The 27,733-nt window shown below is 38.5% G+C and overlaps 1 protein-coding gene across 1 annotated transcript in view; it reads right to left on the reverse strand.

Moving 5' to 3' along the window:
* The window catches only part of SYTL5 (synaptotagmin like 5), a 60,888-nt gene extending 35,998 nt beyond the window's left edge, over positions 1-24,890 (reverse strand). The window contains exons 1-2 of the mRNA XM_085319427.1: positions 24,772-24,890; positions 9,237-9,452 (exon numbers count right to left, since the gene is read on the reverse strand). Coding sequence (XP_085175553.1) covers positions 9,237-9,452; positions 24,772-24,890 — 335 coding nt within the window. The remainder of the gene's footprint in view (positions 1-9,236; positions 9,453-24,771) is intronic.
* Between the last annotated feature and the right edge of the window lie 2,843 nt (positions 24,891-27,733).

The following is a 27,733-nucleotide window of genomic DNA, read 5'->3' on the forward strand; positions in this document are numbered from 1 at the left end:
AAAAAAAAAAGACCTGAAATTCATTGTCACAATCAGTCAGGCATTATGCAAAGGAACTAAACACAACCTCTACATTTCCACTCATTTTTTTTTAATGACTTTTGTTAAGCACTTATGTGCTTAACACTGGAAAGGATTTATTTTACCAGAAACTACGTACCTTCTGGCTAATATGAAAAACAGTATTTCTCTGAATGTGTATTTTCACAACTCATTTACAGTATGTACTTCTCTTGGAGGTTTTTTTTTTTAAGTCAAAAAAATTTTTTTTTAAGCCAAGATTTTCCGCAAGGCATATTGCCAACTCCTTGGCCTTTTTGCTTCAAGAAGACCTACACCCATTCTGTTCCCTCCACCAAGTATACAGAGGGTTCAGAATGTCTCACCTTAAACTTCACTGGAAGAAATAGGTCGCTGGTAGAACAAAAATAACTCCCACAGCTGATACATGGAACACAGTAAATAAAGGGAATATTGTCTTGTCTTTAGTCAAATATTTCACCACTCTAAGCAATTCTACTCTTACCCATAGTGAAGTGGAAAAAAATAAAATCCATCAATAGCTAGCTACTGCACCAGTTGGAACAGGTTTAAAGGCCTCAACCTTCACTTTTATTTTTTGTCTTTATTATCATCAGTGCTACTTTCAGTCTTGGGATCTTGAGTTCAGCTGGCAGTGTTTTTACAGGCTGGAGAGCTGGGCAGAGAGGAACCTCATGAGGTTCAACAAGGGCAAGTGCAGGGTCCTGCACCTAGGGAGAAATAACCCCATGCACCAGTACGAGCTGGGGGCTGACTTTCTGGAGAGCAGCTCTGCAGAGAAGGACCTGGGAGTGCTGGTGGATGACAAGTTGACCATGAGCCAGCAATGTGCCCTTGTGGCCAGGAAGGCCAATGGTCTCCTGGGGTGCATTAGGCAGAGTGTTGCCAGCAGGCTGAGGGAGGGATCCTGCCCCTCTACTCAGCCCTGGGGAGGCCTCATCTCGAGTGCTGTGTCCAGTTCTGGGCTCCCCAGGACAGGAGAGACATGGAGCCACTGGAAAGAGTCCAGCATAGGGCTATGAAGATGATCCGAGGGCTGGAGCATCTGCCCTATGAGGAACGGTTGCGAGAGCTGGGCCTCTTCAGCCTGCGGAAGAGAAGACTGAGGGGGGGATCCTATCAATGTGTACAAGTACCTGAAGGGAGGGTGTCAAGGGSACAGGGACAAACTCTTTTCAGTTGCCCCATGTGACAGGACAAGAGGCAATAGGCAGAAATTGAAGCACAGGAAGTTCCGCCTGAGCGTGAGGGGGAATTTCTYCCCTGTGAGAGTGACAGAGCACTGGCACAGGTTGCCCAGAGAGGTTGTGGAGTCTCCTTCTCTGGAGATCTTCAAGGCCTGCCTGGATGCAACCCTGTCTACCATGCTGTAGGTGACCCTGCTGAGCAGGGGGGTTGGACTAGATGATCTCCAGAGGTCCCTTCCAACCCTACCAATTCTATGATATCTAATAGATCATCGCTACAAAAATATTACTTTTTAATGAAACAAGGGAGAAAATTAAACTTTGTATCTTTGGATTTTTAGTGTTCTAGTACTGGATGGGATATATGGAAATGTATTTTTCATGTACATTGGACAAWTCACAGAAAGATTGAAGTTCATAGTGTTTTAATCATTCATATATTTCAGAAATAACTATAGAAACATTTCTTGTTCTACCTATAAATATAAATGAATTCAGATTAAATGACTGCTTAAACCTCTGACTTGAAGTCTGAATTTTATAATTGTATTTGGCATTCTGTAACTAAAACTGACCTAAATCATCTTCTAACAATGTTATTTTCATACATTTATAGCAATGACAAAGGGAGACTGTCTGAAATAACTCATCTTTCTTCTACTCCTGACACAGGATTTACACCCTTTCTGTCTAAGTAATCTTTTCAGTAGGAAAAGACATTAAGGCTGAATACTCAGTAGTACAACAAATCAGAACATTCAGAGGATTAATCTGTGTTGTTTTTAAAGTGGGTCCAAGTTGCATAGTGACATGTAATTCATCGTCTGGGCATGCATTTCCTCTACTTCTGCTTCCTTTCTCAGTTGGCACATAGCATACATTAAAAAAATAAATAAAATAAATAAAAASTACATTCTACTTAAATCATGTTTAGATGGGCCTTCCAGGGTGGAAGACAGATGTACAAAGAGGAAGGAAGGACAGAACGAAGGGTTATAAATTGMAGTAGTAACAACATTTACGTGATTGCTCTTTCTGAACTCAAAATGGCTAGGAAGATTTTTAAGAAAATCATGTTCAAATAGCTAGATTTAGTACAAAATACTTCAGATTTCTGCTAAATCCATATACATTAATCACAACCATGTGAAATGAGTACTTTAAGGTTGTATGCTTCTTCTTGCTCTATGATCTCCAACTGAACAGATTATCTTCATTAACACAGTTTCAGAATGAAAGATAATCTGTGGCCTAGCCCTGCCAAGATTTTCCACTCTCATTCATGCAAGATGCTTCATGATTAAATGTTCAAATATAAAAAATTCTTTTGAGATGGAAAGTCCCAATTTTTATCTTTAATTACTTTGTTTGGAAAAAACATTAGTTAAACAGGTTATTGATGCCTCACTGTCAAGTTGGCCATCCAGCCTAACCTATATACCCAGTAGAGTATAAAGAGACTTACTCCAGCTTCCCTTTCCTCTCATATTGCTCAACTACTGTACTTCCTCCTGGGAAGTAAAACTAGGAAAAGTTGCAAGACCAGAGGTTTGACAAAATGTAGCCCATACATAAACACACCAAAACATACACAGTTATCTTTGTATGCATTTGATTTCACAGAATATTTTCTTTAACATATAATAATTTCAGAGTATTTTCAATATGCTGTGAGACTACTAAATTTGTGACACTATAAAAAGAAGCAAAGCAAACAAATTTGCTTTTAAGTTACTAAAATAAAAAATGACATGAAAGCTGAAGAACTTCACATAAGAACTGCACACAAGGACATTTGAAATGTCTATTTTTAGGTTCCTAATGTGCATAAATGTTATGAAGATACCGATGAATTTTCATGACACTTTGAGACAATGGAATTATTTCAAAGATGAAGATAAAGTTCCCATTATAGCTCTGTTCTTCTTTAACAGCGTAGGCCACCTAGGCTTTTTATCTTGCTGAAGAATTCAGTCAAAATAAATGAATTGTTCTAGACACATTTGTAATGAGAAATACATGCAGCAGCAATAAGCCTGCCAGCAGACTCTTTGAAGTATTTTTATTTCCCTCAGCCTATCAGTTACACCATTTTATACGCCAAGTTTAAAACATAAACTGACCAAACTTTATTTTAAGAAGATGCAGGAAAAAGTGACCATGATGGAAAGTTTCTCTTTTACACCTATGTCTGAAAGCTACTGATGACCACAGTTGGTCCTTGTATGCGCAGAATGGAGCAAAAAACTTCCTCTGTCATCAACTGCATTGCTATCCACAAGCTCAATTTACCCTATTAAAAATTGCAATAGTCACTACCATAAAATTCATGATCACATACATAAATCTTGTTCTCTGTGCTCAGCAACAGCAGAACTAATATGGGAGAAGACTTAGCTCTAACACTTTTTCACCTTTAAATTCTTCATTTTTCAAATTTATAACCTAGATGGTAGTAACTCTCCTGGGAAAAAAAATAATTTCATGCACACTCAAGTAGAAAAACCTTCTTTTGTAATTGTAAATTCTAAGACAATTTATACATAAGCCTGAGTTCTGGTATATATTAAAATACTGATGGAAAATTGTCACTTTTCAGATTCAAATTTCTTTCCTCAGCTTCACAAAATGTTTTTGAAAGGATTTTGGAATATAATTAATGTGCTGTAATGAGCTTCCCCACCACCATAAGCTCTTTTTCAGACATGTCTGACTTAAGAGAAATGGTAGAAGAATGTATAAAGAAGAATGTTTATTTTCAGAGGTGAAGGGGAGAAGTCAGATCCACTTGTTGCCAGATGAAGGTGTTCTGGTTGAAAAACATATAAATAGGTAAATGGGTTTTATTATTAAACAGACTGGTATCTCACCTCTACAGCTACCATTATGCTACCATCTAATTTTTAATTTGTTTGAAAATAACACTTAATTCTACCATTTCCTTAAAAAATGTGTATTTTGAAATAACCTAATCCTCAAGTCAGCATATTTGTGATTTGCCTTCATCTTTTCCTAGTTTTTCTGGTAGCTGGATATAAACCTACCATAAATGTTAAAGCAATCATAAAATTTGATCACAAGCTATGTGATGCTGTATTAAATGCACCCCAAACTCCTGTTCTATGAGTATGCAGGACTCAAGGAGTTCAAATGGAAAGAAAGATCAAAATGAAGCAACAGGTAGGAGCTGACATATTATTCACACTTCATTCCATGGCCACAAGATGTTCTTTGCTTCAGCAATCATTTTAGATTATCTGTATGATTCAAGAGGTTTCTGCAGTATATTCACTCATGAACCTTCAATAAAAAAAACAGCATCTCTTCCAATAAGCACACTCAACACCCAGGATCAGAACTTCTTCAATGACCCTAAGTGTAATGCAGTAGGCTGTCTAAAAAGACTTGCTTCCATACTCATATAATCATCCATTACACCCACAGGAATAACAGATGCTTACACAGGTTACCACTACCACCATCACCCTAAGTGCCCCTTAGAGACATTCTTGTGGACAATTTTGGCAGAATAGCCAAAACTTAAAGAGTGTATAGAGGCCATGAATCCTTCCCTCCACCTTTTAAGAGTCTCACAATAACACCAGCACGACCTACTTTTGCTAATGGAACAGCACAGTCAGTGCAAATATCTATACAGGTATCAACAACAACAACTCATTCTTTAAGGCTGGTAAAAGAAAATGGAAGGGGAATGGGAAAAACCCCAACACTTTTTGCAAAGTTGGTAGCGTGGTTAAATAATCCATCTTGACAGACTGAAATGCTGTATGCAGATCAGTTCTACATAACTTTAAAAAAAAAATCCCTCCTCCTATTCTTCTGCCTTTGGTTTCCTATTCATATACTGTAACAGTCTCTTAACACTGGATTCGCAATCTCCTTTCCTTGTCTTCTGTCTTGCAATCTGGCCAGGGCTGAATGAATTTAAACTACGATTATTTAAGTATTGATAGGCATCTCAGTYAAATCCAATCCCCAACCTTCATTTCTATATTGTCTGTACAGAAGATAATGGTGGATGATGAGCAGGTCGAGAGCTTATGGCTTAATATTAAAGGGTAGGCTAACATCGGTGACACTACTACAGGCCACCTGATCAGGAAGTAGACAAGGTTTCTACAGACAGTTAGAAGTAGCCTCACAATCACAGGCCTTGGTTCTCGGAGGACTTCAACCATCCTGGTATCTGCTGGGAAGACAACACAGCAAGGCACAAACAGTCCAAAAAGTTCCTACAGAGTATTGATAACTTCCTGACACAGGTGACAGAGAAGATAGAGAGAGGTACAYCGCTGGACCTTGTACTAACAGGAAGGACCTGGGAGTCCTGGAGGACAAGTTAACCATGAGCCCTCAATCTGCCCTTATGGTCAAGAAGACCAATGGTATCTTGGGGTGCATTAGGAAGAGCACTGCCAGGAGGCTGAGGGAGGTAATCCTTCCCTTCTATTCAGCCCTTGTGAGGCCACATCTGTAGTACTTCTAGACTCCCCAATACAAGAGAGATATGGAGCTACCGGAGCAAGCTGAGTGGAGGGCTACTAAGATGATGAAGGGAGTGGAGCATCTCTCATATGAGCAAAGGCTGTAAGAGCTGGGCCTGTTTAGCCTGAAGAAGAGAAGACTGAGGGGGGATCTTATGAATTTGTGCAAGTCTGAAGGGAGGGTGTAGAGAGGATGGGACCAAACTCTTCTTAGTGGTGCCCAGTGACAGGACAAGAGGTAATGGGCACAAACAGAAATCCAGGAAGTTCCATCTGAACAAGAGAAAAAACTTCTTTACTGTGAGGGTGACTGCGCACTGGAACAGGTTACCCAGACAGGCTGTGGACACCATTTCCTGGGAGATATTTAAAATTCATCTGGACGCTATCCTGGGCAACATGCTCCAGATGATCCTGTTTGAGCACGGGTGTTGGACGACATTATCTCCAGAGGTTCCTTCCGACATCAGCCATTCTGCGATTYTGTGATCTCTTTGCACATTCTCAGCAGTGTACAAGGCATTTCATGTATCACTAGCTGTCACTACAGTCTTGCTAAAACCCTCTGCTACATGAATCAGAAAAGGATAGAATTAAGACTTGAATGAAATAATAGAGATATCTAACATGGACAACATTTTAGAATTTTAAAATTACAGCATGGTTTGTAATCTTAGAATCATACAATCGGTAAGGTTGAAAGGGACCTCTGGAGATCATCCATCCAACCCCCGTGCTCAAGCAGGGTCACCTAGAGCATGTTAGACAGGGTTGCATCCAGATGGGCTTTGATAACTTAGATGTAGGCTCCAAATGGAAACCATTGTCAAGATGATTGCTAGGACCGTTGCTTATTCCCAGCCCCAAAACAGAACCAGCTTTACTGACATCATTTCTGGAAGGTCTATCCAAACTGTTTTTGTTTTTTGTTTTTTTTTTTTTTTAAAAAACCAATATTCTGCAACCTCTCTAGTTATATCACTGAAGACTTTTCATAACACCTAACTGAAATCCAGTTAAGTACCATATTACTTTTCTTATCCCAAGTGAGAATGTAGAACAGAACAGACTGTACTCTTCCCTCAACACAGCTGCCTTCAGCAGATATAAAACTCAGTTATTTCCAGTATTCTTTTCCCTCAGCTGAACAATGCCAATTCCTTTCATTATTGTGGGCATACCATATTTTCTAGGTTTCTATTATCTTCTATTGAACTTTCTGCAGTTGACCAACATGAAATGTATTTTGAAATGGCGAAATATGAAGTGCGCTACACAAAGGTATGCATAGTATTCTGCATAAAACAGGACTGCAACATGTGCTTTGCAGGCCATAATCCTGCTTATACGTTCCTGCTTGATAYCAGACTTTTCTGTAGTAGCACAAAACTGTTAATTAATGTTCAGCTTTTCAATCAATACAATACCCAGATCCTTTTCTAAAGAACATCTGGATAAGCCAGTATTTTTCTTCATTCACTGTTTCTGCAGCTGATTACTTTTGCCAGTGTAGTACTTGCACATGCCCGTGGGGAGTCACCATCTACTTTTTCTTCAAACTAGTTCTCCAAACTGTAAGCATCACTTTGAATCCCAATCCTGTCCTTCAATGTGCCTGCAGCACCTCTCAGTTTCACGTCACCTGCAAGTATAATCAGCATATTTGTCTGCTGCACCTAAGTCCTTAACTAAAATAAATAACAGTATAAAACCCAGTAAAGATTCTGCTAAACATCACTGTTTTTTGACAGTGAAACGCTGATAACTATTCTGAGAACAGAGCTCCATAGTTTTCTTGGCAGCTCTGCAATCACACTGACAGAATTTATTTCAAGGCATAATCTCCCTTGTTTATAAGCTTATGAGAACTGCATGAGAGAATACATCAAAAGGTTCACTGAAGTCAAGTTATAAGGCACCTACTGCTCCTCCTCYATCCATGAGGTCTGTCACCCTATCAAGAGGGGAAATTAAACTGGTCTGACATTATTTGTTCCTGAGCTAGCTCTTACTCATCATCCTGTCATTTTCTTTGTGTTTTCAAACAGCACAGTGATCATTTGTTTCAGTATTTTTCAAGGAATTACAGGTAACCTGACAAGCCCAACAAACATCTAGTTCTCCCTTTCTTCATTTCCAAAGAACAGTACTGTGTTTATCTCTGTCGGCTCACCCTCACTGGGACCCATCACTTCTGAAAGACAAAGAGCCGAGATCACCTCAAGAACTGGCTGAACAAAACTACAAGAGCTCAGCCAGGCCCTTAGTATTTTGAAAACACTTCACATAACCAACTACTTCAATGTGTTCCATCTTAGAAGAGATGAGACAAACTGTCCTCCAGGTGCACTCCCACCAACTGTAGAGAAGGCTAAGACATGTAGCTAAAACCAGATATTAAACTTATAAAGCTAAASGTAGAAGAGATAAACCCCAAACTCCACATCCTGCTATACTGATTTTTCACTAACTGTCTAGGTAGCCAAAGTCTGACATTACTACTAATTTGGGTTCAATTTCTGATATCATTTAAGAAAAGCCTTATCTTCCTTATCTTATAAATTTGGCGGCCTGTAAAAAATTCCCCTCAATGAAATTGTCCTTATTCTTTTCCCTTTTAACAAGATTATTTTATCAAGTTTTGTCCTTATACCATAAAGTTCTTACATTAGGAGATATAAACTAGATTTATTAGACTACTTCATGATTATTTTACTAGATCAACCTACAAAATCCCATATTAATATTCCAATCACGTGAATTATTCCTCCAAGTTTTTTACTATATATGAAATAATCTGGAACATATATGTTAAAACTTCTCCTCTTTACTCACTGACATCTTGTCTTAGCATACCTATTATCTGCCTTTCAGCACTCCGATCTGCTGTCCACCTCCTCCATTGCCCATACTCCATATTCCAACATCAAAAAATGTGAAGATTAACCTAAGATTAACCTTTATTCTCCCTCCCACCATGTAACAATTTACTTTAGAACTCTACTGCTAAACATCTCAGAGGCAAATTCTCCCTTCACAAGGAAAAGTTAAGCTACTATAAACACAGAGAAAGAGCAAGGCTAGAACCATGGCTTGAAGTGCTTTTATTCCCTATTTTTATATCCATTTCCTTACAAACCCCCTAACTTATATCGTCCTCACTGATTCTTAATTTTGTTATTATTTGAGTCTTACATTTGTGTCTAAATAATGTGAATAGACTGCCACTGTTCTGACTGATTTTCCATCATTTTTAGGCCTTCCATACCAGTAGCTTAGTATCTGCAACACTTTCAGCTTTCTTTAGAAGGAAAGAAATCCAGTTTGAACTGGAAAAAACATATTACAAAGTAATGCAGCAAATAAAAACACCGTATGAGCCTCTCCTTGCGTGTCTGCTATGTGTATGCTTTAGTGCTAAGGGGATAGAAAACTTTAACACCAGCGTAACACTTAGGACAAAGTAATCGCTAAACGTATTTATAAAAGGTTCACAACTTACGCAATCTTGGCACACACTGAGCATTTCCACTGCCCATCAGTTCCCATGACACGACACTTGTTGCAAACTCTGAGTTTGCAGGTTTGGCACAGGTCTCCCCTGTCAAAGATTAGGCCCAGGTTTTTCTGACAGCGAACGCAGACCCTGCTGCTATCTTGCTGACAGTGACGGTTTCCACCTTTCCGTCTCACTTCCAGCAGCTCATTTTTCAATTTCCTAGAAGAAAATAAAATATTCAATTTGGAGATACAACTGGGTTTTGAGTACTGTTATGGTAAAACATTTTGGAGATCAGGCAATACTTCTGTCTTCTTGTAATCTGTATAAATTTTTAACAGATTAAGATTTAGTGCTAAACACTAGAAGACACAAGCAGGGACAATACAAATATATTTTATATATTCACTGTATTGTCAGACTCATATATGATAAAGAAGAATAAATTTATACTCCACCTCTCAGACATGCAGTGAAGAGGAAAACATGCTGTCTTTTAGCAGATCAGTATCAGGGAGTGCAGACAGCTAAATGGTTCTGGACCACTGGTAAACCATCCTTGCCTGTCTCATCAAGAATTCAAGTGATGCTGAGTCCAGGTTGACTGCAGCTCAAAACTATCTTGTGCTTCCACAGAAGGAAAACAATAAAATCTTTCTTGTAATTAGTGTGTGTTTAGTACCATGCTGGTGTAGAATTAGCAGGTATGTATATGCAGCTCTATGGTTCACTGGCTTTCAAAGAATTGCTAAAGAAAAAAAAACTAAATAGATGTGGCACCACACTAGAATACCACTAATTAAAAAACTTAAGACTGTTTAAATAATATGACTTGCGTATTACCACTTCTGCCACTGAACCTGAAGGGTAAAAATACTTGCATGTAAGACCTAATTTTGATGGCTCCAATTTCAATGGTGCATGAGTCAGGTCCTTAAAGAGAAAATAACAATATGTGAGATGTAACTACATTTCTAACAGCAAAGAAAGCACTGTGAAGAGAAAGATTCAGAAAGGAATAAAAGAGAGGTGATTTTCAATGTCCGTCTCCTCAAACCCAGTGATTCAAGCATGGCCCCATTATAACCCAAAACTCTTAACAACAGCTCCTTGCACTCCTATTCCTCAGCTCCGCTCTAGACCTTCCCCTGCCACACCAAAGCCTCTAGCTCTAATCCCTTCCACCCTGACCCCAGAACCATGTAGGCTGGAAAGGAACTTTGAAGGCCACCTCCCACTCAAACCTCCCACTCAAAGCAGAACCAACCAGGCGAGGTTACTCAGGCCCTTGGTCAATTTAATTTTGAGCATCTCCAGATATACAAAGTCCTCTGAACATGTAGTAATGTCTTATACTGGGGAGCCCCAAACTGGAAACCGTACTCCAGACGTGGTCTCACAAATGCTGAATAGAGGGCATAATCAGTATCTTCAACTGTTAATGCAGCCCTGTAGGCTGATAAAACTCCTATGTCCTTGCAATGATTCTCAACCGAAGTCCTGTCCACTCAGCCTCAGGCCTTTCTCATCACAGGGAACATTTTCAACAAACCTACAGTCCCCTTGCTCCCTCCAAGCTCTCTCCCAACTTTCCAAAAAAGTAAAAATCCTCCTACCTCAAGCTCCTCCACTCTGATGTATCCCAGAATAGTTTCTTACCATGGCTCCAACTCAACAGCCACCAGGTTCTTTGAGTTTAACATGCCTGAGTACTGATGTCCTCTGCCCCATCCCTAGTACCCTCTTCCAAATACTGCCTGTTAGCCATGGGCATCCAKAGTCTCCCTATTACAAAGCACAGCAGGTAACTGACCTCACAGTCTCTGCGCATACATGCTTTAAGGGGGTGATTTAATAAACTTGGATAAAAATCAACAAAAATGTTGCAGGAAGAAAACAAACACTTTCAGAGGACAAAAACAAAAATGACAATGGACTGCAATCCCAGTGAAGGAGGCCTGGAACTTTGCTCAGGTCGGTAATGATCTGTCAGGGAGTAAGCTCTGAAGTAATTAGGTTACTTGTGGAAATATGGCTGTGTTACAAGGTTGGTTAGCATTTTGCTTTCCACTGGGATCCCACAAACAACAGCTGTTCTGCAGCCACCTCGTCTGCAGATGCTTGACCTCTAACAGCTTTTGAAAAAGGTATGTCCAATCCCTCCAAGCAGCAACTACAAAGCCTCTGCTGGCCTCTAGCCAAGACTGATTTCTTCTTTTCTGCAAGGTTTTGGTTCTGATTCTTCTTTTCGAAAGCCCAAGAGCTTTTCTCCCATGCCATAACCTTTGAAAGTCCATCCAGGTTTTATGAACATTCTTGGTACTTTACTAAATGTTCTTACGGCTTATTGACTGCATCTTAAAGATACAATTAGTTTTAAGTCCATTTCCATTTCCTTCTTCTGGCAAGCAGACAACTCAAATGTTGACAGGTGACCTGCTAACTGCACTGCAGTATTGCCACTATGCACAGTGAAGGCAGATGATCACCAGTTTTCTCCTCCTTTTCCTTGGATATACCTTCCAAACAAGCCTGTCTTCATTAAACAGAAAAGTCAACAGATTCAGAATTAAGGCAAAATAATAATACTGCTACTGGAAGGTTCTCAACCATACCATCTTAACAGAGATCTTGCATCCATCTATTCGAATCACTACTGTCATGGAGTATCTTTTAGGATTTGTGAAGACATCTAACTATTACTGAGGTTACAGCCACTTACATTTGACTAAATATCATTAAATGTTGACAAAATGCTTGGTGATACACTGTTCCCCTTTCAGCAATATTTATTTTTCAGAGACAAAGTACTGGACTGCGTGGCCCTTTTAATTTACAACCACTTTTAGGATTCACTGATCTTAAGGCAATTTAAGATTGGACCGCGCTTTCACATGTTGAAAGGCATACAGCACYTTCCAGGCTCACCTTCTAAGCCCATCCTGTCAGAGCTAAGTGCCTTTCTTCTGTGGGAACTCTTAATCTGGCCAAAGCTTGGTGCTCCTGCCTCTCTCACAWACTTTTTGTCTTCCTAGAGCTTGCTGAAATGATCTGCTTGCACTGGGCCTATTGGATGAACTTTCCTAGCAGTGCTCAGAATTGTGTTGGCAGCTCTGCCATGGGAACATTGCTGCCAGCAGGAGACTTTTGAGTCTGAAAAACACAGACCCAAGAAAAAGAAGAGGAATGGCAGACCTAGTCTGCATTCGCAACCTGGACCATAGCCTTAGTGTGGCCCCTTAAGCTGCCTCCACCAATTTCTGACCCACTTCTCCACTCTGAGCTGACAGCAGAATGGGAATACCAGCACACTGGTGGCCCAGGACTTCCTCTTCTGCATCTCTGCTGCTCCACTTTTGCTACCTCCTCCTCAAACACATCAACTCAAACATGTGGCCTAACTTACAGATGCAGAGAAGACAACCACAGGTTACTTCTAAGTGAAACAAGCACACACTGTAAAGTAGATTCAGCCTTACTTGGCTTCCCCACACAATATCCTCTCTGACTCCTTCCTGACTAGTTAGTTGCTCTGCATGTCCTTAATCAGTCAAAACAGTTTACTCGTGTTAGGTAATGTGATAAAAGCTCTAATCCACAAGCASAAAGAAGCACAGAGACACAATGGCAGATGGAGGAACTCAAATTATAACTGCCCCAGCTACTTCCAGGCCTCATCTCCACAAGCTCAGAGGCTTTTGCCTCCCCTCCTCTACGCATTCAAAATGAAACCTTAGAGACCTCAGAATCTGCGGGCAAAGAAAAAAACATCAAAGCCAGGGCTTCTGACAATATGATAACAGTTGTTAACATTGAACTATTTTATTTCTTAAGTCAGCTRTATCACAGACATTGTCTTCAGCTAGCTGGATCAGGTTCCTGTAAAGATGATGCATTTGTTATCCACTCAGAACGAGCTACATTAAGGGAGGAAGTGTAAGCAGYAGAATTTAAGATAAGCAGCTGAAAGCTTTAAGTCCTTCTAGATTCCTGGAAACACAGGCAAGGAGAGGAAAAATATTTCAGTGGCACAAAAAGCAGAGAAGGGCAGCCAAATAAATGCATCTGGTTTCACTTAATTTCTCAGATAAATATTATCCTTAGTCATTAAGTCACATCTTTTCAGTAAAACAGCTAGCTATAAATAAGAATGCATTGCAGTTATTAATAGGGAAAATTCTTATGCTATGTGGCAGTGTTAGGGGGATGAATAGCACCCACAAGAACAATAGAGTGTACTTATAGTGTACTGACCCAAATGCTGCTAAGGTCTTTAAAGTTTTCCTACAACTAAATGCACTCACTATTACACATTTTATTGCTAAAACAAGCATTCAGCAAAGCCCTTCTCAGTGAAGTCATATTTTAAAATACACAGAACAAAAGAACAGTTAGGACTTGCCAAAATGCTTGAAGCAGGGGCTCCTTCCCTGTCCATGCTACATCTTTCCAATGCTATGAAAAGCAGAAGTCTGCAAAAGTGATGTTATCAGATATAGAAAATGTCAATAATTGCAGAGAAATTCCAAATTTACAGTATTCTTAAAATGACATAAATGAATTAGAGCAAGGTATGACAAGAGTTACAGAATATCTTGTGTGGTCTTGATTTTACCTGCAAGTATAAAAACTACACAGATGAAGTTTTGCACGACTTCACAAGGTTCCAAAATACATTGTTACCAAGACTTGTATGCATAAGCAATACCTATTTATGTAGCCCCCTGTCATTACAGTGTTTTGTTTGTTATACACTTTTCTTCAAAACATGGTCACTTACATTTTATCATTATAAATACATCAGCAAATCTACTGGCTCTAAACAGAGTTTATTCATGGAGAAAACAGAAACAGAAGACAAGCCCTACAGAAGTAAATCTAAACAGAATGCCATTGAAAATCTGCTTTCCCAGTTAGTATAGTCTTTTCAATGCGTATCTGCATTGCTTTGAAAACTGCATGTAGAACTAATTCTAGCAAATATCACAGCAAGACTTAAACGAAGTATATCAAGACCTAGTGCAAACCCTTTTTCTTCAGTAATATGACAGATTTCTTCTTTCCAGRTGAAATGTCTTCTTTAACACATTATCTAAAAAACTTCTGAACAGTTTTATAAAAGCCAATCCTTGTTAGCCCGTTTCTTGTTTTAAAAGTGAGAAACCCACATTATCGTCTGATAGTTCTGTTTCAGAGACTACACACTATAMGGTATCTGTACATCTGTTCAATTCAGAAGTAAATAAACCCAGTGCATGACACTTTCYTTCGAGGTTTGACTGACTCCTGTACCTTACAAACCAAAAAATTATGAATATTTTTTCTCCATCCCATTCAATTTCACACACACTACCTTTAATAACCTGAAACAGTAAACAGTGAGTTTTGTCCATAACTCCTTCTAGGTGTCCTGTGATTGCCTGTTTCAATATTCAGGCTTTCCACATCATGATTTGAACTACAAAGACACAACTTTTCACAGCATCACAGAATAACTGAGGTCAGAAGGGACCTCTGGATATCATTTCACCCAACCGCCCTGCTCAGGCAAGATCAGCTACAGCAGCTTGCCCATRTCTGTGTGCAGTTAGGTTTTGAGTATCTCCAGGGAGGGAGACTGCACAACCTCTTTGGGTGACTGAATCCAGTGTTCAACCACTCTTGCAGTAAGTGTTTCCTCATGTTTGCATGGAATTTCCTGTCTTTCAGGTTGTGCCCACTGCCTATCGTCCTGTCAGCGGGCACCATCCTCTTTACAATCTTCCTTCAGATATTCATAAACAGTGAGCAGGTCTCTCTGAACCTGCTCTTCTTCAGGCTAAACAGTACCAACTCTCTCAGCCTTTCCTCACATAAGAGATGCTCCAATCCCTTGATCATTTTTGAGGCCCTCCAGTGGACTCACTGCAGTATGTCCATGTCTGTCTTGTACTGGGGAGCCCAGAACTGCAGCCAGCACTCCAGATGTGGCCTCACCAGTGCTGAGTAGAGGGGGAGCCCTTGACCTGCTGGCAATGCTCTGCCTAATGCAGTCCCCTGGCCTTTTTGGCYATGAGGGCACATTGCTGACTCATGTTAACTTCGTGTCCACCACACCTCTAGGTCCTTCTCTGYAAAACTGCTCTCCAGTTGGTGCACCCCAATCTGCACTAGTGCAGAGGTTTCTCCTCCCCTTCCAGGACTCTGCATTTGCCTTTGCTGAACTTCATGAAGTTCCTCTCTACTCAACTCTCCAGCCTGTCCAGGTCTCYGAATGGCAGAACAGCCCTCTGGTGCATCAGCCATTCTTCCCAGTTTTGTATCATCAGCAAACTTGCTCAGGGCGCACTCTGTCCCTTCATCCAGGTCACTGATGAGTAAGCCGAACAACACTGGACCCAGTATTGACCCCTAGGTAATGTCGCTAGTGCTAGGCCACTAGCTGGACTTTATGTCACTGATCACAGCCCTCTGTGCCTGGCAGTTCAGCTGCTTTTCCATCCACTTCACCAACCACTTATCCAGCCTACAATTCATCAGCTTGTCTATGAAGATGTGTCAAAAACCTTACTAGAGGTAAAGTCAAGGTAAACAACATGTACTGCTCTCCCTCACCCACCAAGGCATTCATCTCATCATAGAAGGCTATCRGGTTGATTAAGAATGATTTCCTCTTCATAATCCACACTGACCCAATCACCTTCTCCTTCATATGCTTGAAAATAGTCTTCAGAACTATTTGTTCTATRATCTCCCCATGGAGTGAAGCGAGGCTGACCAGCCTGTAGCTCCCTAGGTCCTCCTTCTTGTCCTTCTTGAAGACAGGGGCAACATTTGTTTACTTCCAGTCCTCTGGAACCCCATCTCTACAACCTTGTGGCATTGCAATGACATCATCCAGCTCCCTCAGCACCTGTGGGTATATTCCATCAGGAGCTATGGACTTGCACACAATCAGCTTGTTTAAATATTCCCTAATYCAATCCTCCACCAAGGGTGACAAGYTTACCTTGCTACAGGCTTTCCCATTGATCTCGGGGGCCTGGGATTGCTGAAGGCAGGTCTTACCAGCAAAAACTGAAGTGAAGAAGGAATCAAGTACCTTGGTCTTCTCTACATCCTTTGTCACCTGCCCCCCTTAGGAGCAAATTTTGCAAATGGGGGGCTTCTTCTATTTATCTGAGGTCTCATCCACTTCCTCCTGATCAGGTGATCTGGAGACACCTACCATAACATTGCCCACATTGGTCTGCCCACTAGTGCACYTCTGAGTTGGTTCATCATCTGTCTCGAGGCAGAGCTCTGCACATTCCCACTGCACACTCACATACAGGGCAACTCCCTCTCTTCACTGTCCCGGTCTGTCCTACCTAGAGAGCCTGTACTCATCCATTGCAGCATCATGTGATCTATGCCACCACATCTGTGATTCCAATGACATCTTAGCCCTGAACTGCATTCAGACCTTTTATTCCTCCTGTTTGCTCTTCGTGCTGCATGCATTAGTATACAGGCACTACAGAGAGGCACCGAAGTGTGCTGATTTCTCAGAAAGGATGAGAGAGCATTCCCCATAGGTCTGCCTAGTACAGACTTCCTCGTTTATGTGGGTATGCTTGAACTGGGCTCCCCTCAGCCCTGCTTTCTTGATTACAGGGTACTTTCTGTTTATACTACCCCTCTGCTCCCACTTTGCTTGTCAGCCTGATCCAYCACTTCCTCACTTGACTGTTGGTCATCTCCTTCCCTCGTTGTCTCTTGGTCTCCTGTGCAAATTGTGACATTTTAGATATTAGAACTGTAGGCCAAGGTTTGCACAGACAAGATACACTTTCTATTCAGTTTTACAAAGATCTGGTCAATCACATAAAACAGAAATAAAGAGGCACATACAATTCAGTTTCGGTTCCTTTGAGGACTTGAATTTCTGCAGGCAAAACAATGTGAACCTTCCGAGGTGTCAGGGTAATTCAGAGAAGGAATACTGTTGATCCTCCAATTTCAAAAGGATAAGAATGCTAAACATTTGTCAAAGGTTTATTATTCTTTCCAGATTTATTTCCAGGGGCTAACTTATGCTTAAAACTATTCAACAGTAACCCATTGCATTTCAGAAACTCCAGAGACACTTTGATGTCTTTTTTTTTCCAGTTATCAGTCTTACAGTGATTTCCATTCTTTATCTGATACAATTTTTTGAATTCTCATCAGACGATAGTTGATCTGCCTAAACTATGAATTCTGAAGTGCTTGTTTTCTGTTTTCTTAATACAGTGCTGTCTTAGAGGGTTTGCAGGAAACCAAAGTAACATAAACCAACCCACACCTGACTTAACCAAACAAATAAATATATCTAAAAATTTAAAAATTAAGCAAGCAAACTATAGATGGACAGATATGCTGGATATGAACTTTCCTTCGGGATTTTTTACATCATTTATTGAATTGACTGTACATATTGACTACTAATTGACTAATATATTCAGGYCTTAGAAAATAAAGAATTAAATATAAAAAGGGTCAGGAAGAGTAGGAGGAGGTAGGCAAGTCACCTGAAAATAATCCATCATCGTAACAATCCCTAAACAATCAYGAACTAGCTGCACTAGTTACACAACACTAAAAAGGGACAGCATGTAGCTGGACTGACTTACTGCTAACCCTCACCYTCCCAATATATTTAGTTCCCATATTGAAACATATGATTTCCCTTTACCATTCTAAAATTTGAATTCTCCTTAATTTTAAAGAAATCTAATAAACCATGCAGTTAGATATTTTTAATCTCATATATTAAACAAGGATTAATCTTTATCAATCCTTTCCTCATAATACAAATGAGAAAAAAGATCAGCAAAAGCCAAGTTAACAAAGTGAMGTTTCTGAAGGATCTATTATGATAGCTGCTTGAAAGAAGATAGCTATTCAGAAGAAATTTGTTCCTCCCAAGGACAGCGGAATATTCACCCATTCTTTTAAATATGAAAGCTATATTAAGATCCCCATCCTTTCAGAGAAAATAGCTTAAGTGCACTGGAGACAAATTTTGGTCCTAGTAAATAATGTTCCAGGTAACATTGAGTAAGCTATTCCAAGCCTTTCTAGATGGTGTATAAAATGTCCATACAAAATAGCAAACCAGAAGAAAATGACTTAGCCTACAGAAAATCTGATAACCAATTCAGATTCTACTAGTCCATCTAAAAAGCAAATATGAAAAGTCAGTGCCTTGAAACGACAATAACAACAACAAAAAAAATGCAGGCAGTCAGGACCTCAGTTCCACAAAACCACAACAACAAACAGCAASCGGCACCAACTTCTGGCCGTGTCGCCCTCAGCCTGCAAGTGGCTGCAAGGGACAGGCCTGGGAAGAGCCTGACTCTTCCCTCCTCATTTCATTCACTGTACCTTCAAGCATCAAAGCTCGAATGTGGCCTCCARAGGCTGAATAGCCCCCAACCACTGTCATCCTGCAGAGATGAAGAAGCAATAGGAACATATGTCATAGCCATTTTTTCTTAGTGTTATAAAGAACATATAGAGAACACTAGAGAACATTCATTCCTCCAATTCAGAAAAGCAGAATAGATATACTGCTGCAAGAGGCAAGACTGCCTCTGCTCCATCACTTCCTAAATGCCACCACTTCCTTTAAYTCTGTAAGATTTCTTCTGTCACAGGATTTCAACAATCCTGATTAAATTTTCCCATTTTGGCAAGGCATAGAAAGGTAAGTATGCAATATCCAATACTTCTTCATTGTTTGCCAGCCATTACAAGAGAAAATTTTGTCGTCTCTGACTTGTCCCATTAAATTCAATTTTCATTCAAAAATGTTTTGCATTTTGCTAAGTAGCTATCAAAAGACACATCATTTTTACTCCAAAACTTTCTTTTATTCCAAAATCATTCTTTTCATTTGAGTAGAATTTTGGATKTTTTTTTCTTTTTTTATTTTGAAACTTTTCTGCCTCACCTAACTCCTTTTTCTTTTTCTGAAAAACACTGCTACTGACTGCAACAATGCACATGATTCCTCAGTTTAATTTTTCAAATGTCTCCTGCTTCTCTCCCCTGTTTTCTATTTTCAGAAACTTTTTTTCTTATAAAAAGATGTGGAACAGCAGAATTTAAGTATTTTCAATCTTCTTTTGTGATTCTATATGTTTCAGAGTTCAAAAAAATTACTAAAAATGCAGTAGAAATACACTGTCCCCAACAAACTAAAGAATTAAGCAAGAAAAGTTCAGAAAGTTGAAATTTCTTCTGTCTTKCACCTGTTCTTAAGAAAGGCATATTTCCTGTACAGATGAGTGCCCGTGTTCTTCATCTGAAAATGTGCACCTGTTAATTGAGATACTACAGGAGAATTTTTCTGTGCAGAAACTGAGAAATTCATTCTTCTGGTRGCGGAGGGAGAAACGAAATCCCCTCCCCAGATTGATTCCCAGCACCTCCTCAAAATGGAAACAAACTTCCTGCACTGTCTGATAAAACATCYAGAAAGTAACAGTTTATTGTATCGACAAGTCACGAAAAGATTTTAAAAAATCTCAATATCTGAACTTTTTTTAGATCCTTTTTTATAAGCACAAATTTCCCCATTTTGCTTATTTAATCATATGTATTATAAAAACTGTTTAAGAATATTTGAATAGGGAGGTATATTGATGATAGTGAAAGAATGAATTAGTAAGGGGAAAACAAAATGAGATTAATGAATGGCAGAAAACAGAGGCAAGAGAACAGAAAGAAAGGAGGTATGTGAACTGAAATCATACTGGGAAGTATAATGATCATAGACTTCCACAGATTTACCTTTTTCTCAATAACTCCCCCCCCCCAACTAGAAACTGTTACCAAGATTAAAAAAAAGAAGAAAAAGAAAAGAAAAAGGAAAACCAAATTGCTTGTTGGTTTCTTACTAAGCATTAATAAAATCAATTGTACCCACAGTATAAGAATAGGAGACTGAATYACCATCAGAAAAGTCATTAATTATTTCACCAATGGAAGATTGTCACTTTCAAAGAACAGCTGAGAGCAAGACAGGCATCTACCCTCAGGGCACTAGCAATAAGGAACCACTTTTGCTTGAAAAAATTTCTGGTTCAAATAGTACCAATATGTTAAATRTAAGGATACTTGTCAAATGTGATAACTGCCAAACAGTCTCCTCTCTTCCTCTATGCTCATGAATGAATAATACATTTAAATATAAGGTTCTCCTTCCTTAAAATATTATTTATAGGTAGTCTTGCAAGAGCACAGACCATATATCATACTATCACACTATCATTTACAAATCATTTTGCACTTAAAACAGGCCCAAATGTATAATTAGCAGATAGATCAATTTCCATTCCTGTGATTCAAATCTTAAAACTTTTTCTGAAGTACTTGCCTAGAGTTACCACAGGGTGGTAGCCATSCTAACAGTTTCTGCTATATTGTAAGGGAGTTATTTAAATTGCCTCTGTGAAGCTCTGCTGATCAACAGGGTGATGCCATCTATTTAGTAGAAAAGACAGAAGTGCCAACTTCCCCTGACAACACAGAACTGGAGCTGGAGAGATCCTTATACAACTTCCGGCAACAAAAAGAGAGAACGATTCAAGTAGTATCACAGCAAAGCCTTGACCTTGGAAGATTATGGTGTTCCATTTTTCCTCAGGCCAGAAATTATTCCACTGGTGTCTCCTTTTTTAAAAAGCATAGCATTCAAAGCTTTGCTATGTAAAGACCTCTCTATTTTAAAACAGGTAAGATAAAAAAMCAATGTACATTAGCAGCAAGTGTACCTAGTTTTTTTCGCTCTGTGGTACTATATTAATACTGAGGTGAAGTGATAACTCCCAATCCAGAATGGCGTAACCATCAAAACAAGTTCGCTGTGAAACATCACAGCTGGGGTGGACATAGCAGTGCTATTGCTGGAACAGAAACAAACCAGCAACAACTAGATGAAGCCCATTTAGAACACAGCACACCTCCCTTTCAGCAAATACATTCTTTGATTTAGTTTTGATTTCATGACTTGTTGCAGTACACATTAACTGTGATACAGGTTTTGAGAAAAAGCTTAATAAAAGAACAAAATTATTTAAAAACAGTGAAAGGATGGGGAAAAATACACATTTCAGTTCCTGGTCTTGACTGCCATTCTCTGAATGCAAATTTCTCCGAGCAAGTCAACCATTAAAACAACTACACTGTTGTTTAACTCTCAGGATAGTCAGTATTACTGGTTTTAGCTTTTTTAACTCTTTGTAACTTAATGACTTTGACCCACATAATCTTAGCAAAACAAACAATATTGATTATCATTGAAATGATGTCGAAAGCATTGTAGACCAATGCTTCCAATATTGTAGATTTTCGCTTGCATAAGTAATCCAGTAATTCCTTTAGATTTATATTCCCTTTAAAGAAAGATTTCTAGTAATACTAAATGTAYGCTGAAAGCTGAGAACATAAACAAACCCTRATACTTATTTAAAGCATTGCTTACTTGTATTTGCTGAACTAGACAACAGAAAGAGTACTTGCTGCCTTTTGTATTTTTCTCACATGAAGGTGAAATATTTGTAGCTCAAACAAAAAAACAAGAACAGCCACCTGCACTTCAGAATGCAAGCATGAGCAGTGATCATGAATATAACTCTTAATAATTCCACTATTTGGGMTATCCTCCTACACTTACTAGTGCTTTCATGTTGACTAAAAAGAGTCTTTCAAGTTACAATGGCTTTTGAAGATTGATATGAACAGAGAAAATAATTGTCCAGACAGATACAGAAAGAGTGAAATACACTCTAAAAAAAATTCTTCGATGTAATATGTGAGTAAGCATCTTGATAGAATGAAGAATGCATTGAAAATAAATATAAAAGGACTTGTTCTTCTGCAAAGTACTTCAATAAAAATATGTGACAGATTGCACCAAATGGCATTCCAAAGACAACACGTGTTTCTCTGAAGCATACTTATGAGCCGTAAGTACAGTTTATAAGCCATATCCTTGCCAAGCTGCAAGCAGAAAGAAAAATATGAAGTCCCCCAGGAAACAGAGTTATCCACCCAGCTCTTTATAGTCTGAACATCTTAGAAGTCTTTTATAGACTAATTCCACCATTATTAGATACTTGATGACTTGATGACAATTCTCCAAGTATACTGTGAATCTAAAACAAACTGATCTCCATAGGTGCCAGAAGGATGTATGAGCACCAAATCACATCTCAAGTTATTTCCAAGAACTTCCTCCTAATTATCATTATATTTCAGACTGACTTAATTTTTCAATCTTCAGGAAATCTTTTGCTTTGTGGAAAAACACAGATGAGCCTCTATCACCTGTCCCTTTACACATGTTCCAAAGCTGCATTGAGTTCTCAAACTCTGTAGGTTTGGCAGAGTGACTTCTTCCAGTATTGTAAAAAGAGCAGGTAAGTATGTTTTTTAAGAGATCATAAAGGAACAAATGTTTCAATTTTCCACCTGAGGTTGGGAGACAACAGTAGTAGAAAAGAAACGCTTCTGTGGAGTTTCGTAAGCTAATGTCCTGACACACCGGTGCACTTAATAYAGAAGCTTTTGACAGATGACTACTGGCATTTCCAAGGCCACTGCCTTAGAAAACTGAAATACTTTTATTGCAATGCTTACCCTCTAACAAAGCTATGCACAATGCTCAAAACAAACAAATCTCTTCCCTGGTCTTCTGTTTTCATATTCATAAGAACCATGAAGGAAGTGTAATGATTAACTTGCTCTTACCACTATAAAGAAACATCTTTCCTTCCCAGTCTTGCACTAAGCAAGGCAAGCCAGGTTTAGCCTGCTTCCTTAGATGAGCCACTGTATTCCCTCAGTTAAACAGACTGCACATCAATAGAGGAACTGCATTTAGATTTGGTTATCTCAAAGGAAGAAGACTTCCTTCCAAAACTGGCGGTTAACTTTGCTTGGCTTAACAAATTCAGTTTTATACAGAAGCCTCAGTAGCTGCTGAATGCACTTGTCTCAGAGGCTTTTTAGCAAACCAAAACACAATCCAACTTTGGAATACACGAACAGAAACTAGTAAATGCTGGTTTGCACCTAGCATCATTGCACCTAGCAGCCTTGCCATCAGTAAGTACTGTGCAATCATGCTAAATTTGTTTCTCAGAACCAACATAACAGAAAACTTCAAAAGTTTTCTTTTTAAAAAAACTTTAAGAAGAGAGAGGGAGCAGCAACAACATACTGGAAAAGCATACAATAACTTTGCAGAACTGGTATTTAGATTAATAACTGAATTTGAGTCATCATCTGAAACACCTGACTCACCCTGCCTCCACATACTGTTCTTTCAGTTTCACCATTTTTCTCAGAAAAGAACATACGGACTCTGTCAACAGCCCCTAAGTCTCTACTTTTCCCATTCAGTGTCTTCTGAGAGCCATACCTAATCTCTTCATTTTTATTTATTTATTTACTAAGTTGTTTGGAAAAATRAAGTCTCTCCCCTGTGTCCTCCTCATCCTATAACCATCGCAAGAGAAACAAAAAAGGCACCCTCTTGCATTCATCACATACTGCATGAACTCCTGCACACAGGCACATGCATGCTATCCTTGTGACACTTGCCAATCTTCTACAGTGGGACCTGAAGATGCAGAGCATACAGCTCCCCTCAGAGAAAGAAGGTCAAGAGCTTTATTAAAATCTTGCATTCACACGCAGTAACATTAGCCAAACTGGGCAAAATTGACAGAATCTTAAATTTAAAAACCCTTGCTGTAAATTTTTGCTTGTTACTAGCACAAGAATTAAGCTCTCAGTGACACTTTGAACCTGTTAACTAGAAAATGAAGTATTTCATTTTTCTTGTACCACAGAAACAATTGAACTACCTTCTTTACTGAAACACATCATTAGTTTCTAAAAGATATTCTTGCATGAGACACATATGCACAGAYCTAGCTTATGTATTTCATTTCTTTGAGGCTACTTGAACATTGGAGAATATGAAAAAGGAATTGTGGGATCTTAAATGTAGTAGTAAAATCAATAAAGACAATCTGGATATACTTTTAGAGTAAGTCATCGGATTTCATTAAATCATTTTTCATTACATTTTAAGTGTTATACAAATTTATGAAGACAAAATGACAACTTTTCAAGCAATACGGTAGTTCTAAATGTCATTAATTTGAAGTATACATATGCAATAGGCTGCAGATTAGCCTTATATGAAATCATTACTAGAATAAAATAACTATTCTTCTTTCAGTAATTCCATGTACCAATGAAGCACCTAGGATTAAAGTTTCTGATCTTTTATCTTTCTTCCTTTCTTTGAAGTAATGGACATTTTGCAATCATGAATTTATTTAGGGACACTAGCAAGCATTTTTCTCTTTTTAACACCTAACCAACATAAACAACTGTGCCATCACCCAATGCTCATCCTTCCCCCAGGACATCCAGAAAAATCTTCACAGGGGGCCGCAAGAACACCTAAATCACAGAAATTTGTGGCTTTAAAAATAATAATAAAAAGGATTACCTTATCCTTTTATCTTCAACTTTTTTCAGATACTCATCTCTCTTCAATACTCCCAATATTGTTTCCCTTTCATGTTCCAACAGAAATGACAAATTGATGACCTCCAAGTGCTTGGTCATGATTCCTCAATAGACACTCATTCAATGGCTGCTTTGTCCAAACGATTCTTCCAATTATTTATTTACACAGGTCCAAAGGCATGTTTTTGGCAGAATTACAAGACTCACACAGTCAAGAGGTATTTCAACAAATATTCCAATTACACAAGTAATACAGGCTTCTTTTTTATTTCTTCTCCAAAGCCAACAGTCATTTTCTTAGTCACAAAATGCCCATGTGTCCTGGCACACTGTAGGTTTTCGGACTACATGCACAACTAGTGTTAGAATGAACTCCTTGGCGTAACTGCAGTTTGGAGCCACAGAAGAGCTGGTTATATTTATTTCAAATTATCTGAAAGTCAAAAAAAAAAAATTGAAGTGATTTTGGCATATCATCAGGCTCTGATTTAAGAAAAGCTAAACCTACTAATGGTTTGATAGTAAAAAACAAATGTCTACTCCTTGTAGACCATCAGGTTRTCTCAGGGACCATTTATATCCTGTTTTCTCAATGCTGTTATTTATTTATTCTCCAATGGATGATTATTATGCTYTCATGAGAGCCCTGCCTGGTGCAATACAATTTGCAATTACCTTCCTATTGCGATACACTTAAATGATTATATTCACTGCTATCCTTAATACCAGTAATACTGCTATCCTTACAGTAATAAGCATCTGGGGAAAAAATAATCTATTGATTTCTATGAGATTACTTTCAGATAAAAGTACAAATTAACAAAAGGAAGGATAGCAGAGGACAGTGTTAAAGGTATGATTCATCTAACAATAAGTATACACCTATGTCTCAGCCCATCACCCATTACACTCACTTTACAGTCAATGAAGAGTAACAGGAACTTTTAAGGAGTAATTTATCCAGTTACTGTTGCCACTTAATTTTGGACATGTTGCCCTACAAGTGCTCACTCTCTTCCACCGAATACACTGGAAACCTAGAACAACTGATTAAAATGTAGACACCCAGAAGCGAGATAAGTATCACTTTATACTTTTTATACTTCCTATATAGAAAGCAACTCCCAATCAAAAACAGAAAAGAAATCATAGCCAATATTAAAGGACTAAATTTGACCCTATTTGAAAACAGCCACCATGAAGCAACTTAAAAGACATCAAAAGCTTTTAGTCAAGTTGGAACAGTTTTGGCTAGCTGAAACATCCAGCCCTCACAGTCTCAGTAAACACTGAGTTTTGTATTAAAAAAGGTACAACTTCTAAGACCTCTTTTTTAATAAAAAGAAATTATGTGAATGAATACACACTGCACTTTCAGGCATGCACACTTTATATACAACATGCATTTATAAACACATTTATATGCAAACAAAATGCATCCAAATATATCATCATAAATTTCATGTGTGTACATAAATAAGCCCAAATATACCTGTGCACACATATAGATGCACACATGCTACAGAGAATGCAGATTTATATTGTAATTGTTGGAAGAACTAAAACAGCGTTAAGAATTTTGACACTGGCAGGAGACAGCCCAACCAAAATGCTCAACATTACTAAAAAACCTGACAGTTTTCTTCCTCATTTTCCAAYTAGTCATCCTTGCTTTTCTAGCTTTCAATAGTTTAGAAAGGTTTGACAAAGAGACAGGATGAAGAAATGAAGCAATAGAGTGGTTCACAGTAGTCTTTACTAGAGTAGTCTTTACCATAAAGACTAGAGATACAAAACAAGCTGTCCTCCTGCTTCATTTCATAACAACCATTAAAGAAGCACATACTGTTGCCAATAGTGCCAAATGAAATTCCTGGTTTGCTTTTGACTAAACTACTTCAGAATCCTGGTTTTGAAATACACTGTTCCCCAATCTGGCTGACTATTTATTAAAGGATACAAATGTCCTTTGCTTTGCTTAACAGTTTAAAAAAAGATTTTTCCTTATATTAAACTTACATTAGAACGAGAATTTCTTTTGACATTTCATAATCTTTGCTCTAATTAATCTTTAAAATTTGAAAATGAATGAAAAAAATCATAAACAATTGACAGGTGTGCATTTTCATTTGTTTTTTTTTCTTCACTAATAAAACACTATTATAAATCTTAAGAATATTTCACTAGTGCAGATCCAACTATCAGCATAACTTTTATCAGGTAAGAAAATGGGAGAGAAAAGTCAGACAACAAACTGAAAGTACAGAATGCAAGTCAGAAATATAACCCAGGATTGCCAGTTCTGAGCTTTCTATTGCTGAAAATTGGGAAATAAATGTGTAAACCATAGAACACTACTCCAACTAAACTGTACTGTTAAACATATTATAAAAGTCAACTAATTAAAAACACATCACAAAAAATTTACCTTGTTTCTCTGCATTTACCTTTTTGAAATGCAGAAAAATGAAAAACTGGGCCACAATGATTATTGTTAGCTTRTTGAAAAGGGTGTTTCTGGTAATAATATGAGAACAATTCAGTTGTAAGTAAAGTGAAAAATACCGCAGGTGAATTACAGTCTTTGACCACCAAGAAGGCTATCTTCTTTCTTAAATTTCCTACCAAAATGCCAACTGCTTCATCCCATGTCCTAACATCATAGTGGACCAGGCACAATAGGGCATGAGTATAAAAAGCACAGAAAGGCAAGTTCAGCTCACAAGGAGTAAGCCTGGATGTTTGACTGGCCAAGGTGCTCTGTATTTCTGTTTGCCAGTTTGCCTTGCAGGGTAGTATAGGCAGTATAGGCGACACACAGCATTACCTTTTTTTTTTTTTTTTTTCTTTTAACTGAGAGAAGCAAGTTTTATTGAAAAATGGAAAATTTAAAAATTCTACTTCCTATTTAATGGGGAAGAATGAGCAAGAGAAGAGGAAAA

This window comes from Rhea americana, unplaced genomic scaffold (assembly GCF_003343005.1).
Source record: "Rhea americana isolate MKP2758 unplaced genomic scaffold, rheAme1 scaffold_59, whole genome shotgun sequence".
In the NCBI taxonomy this organism is placed as follows: Eukaryota; Metazoa; Chordata; class Aves; order Rheiformes; family Rheidae; genus Rhea; species Rhea americana.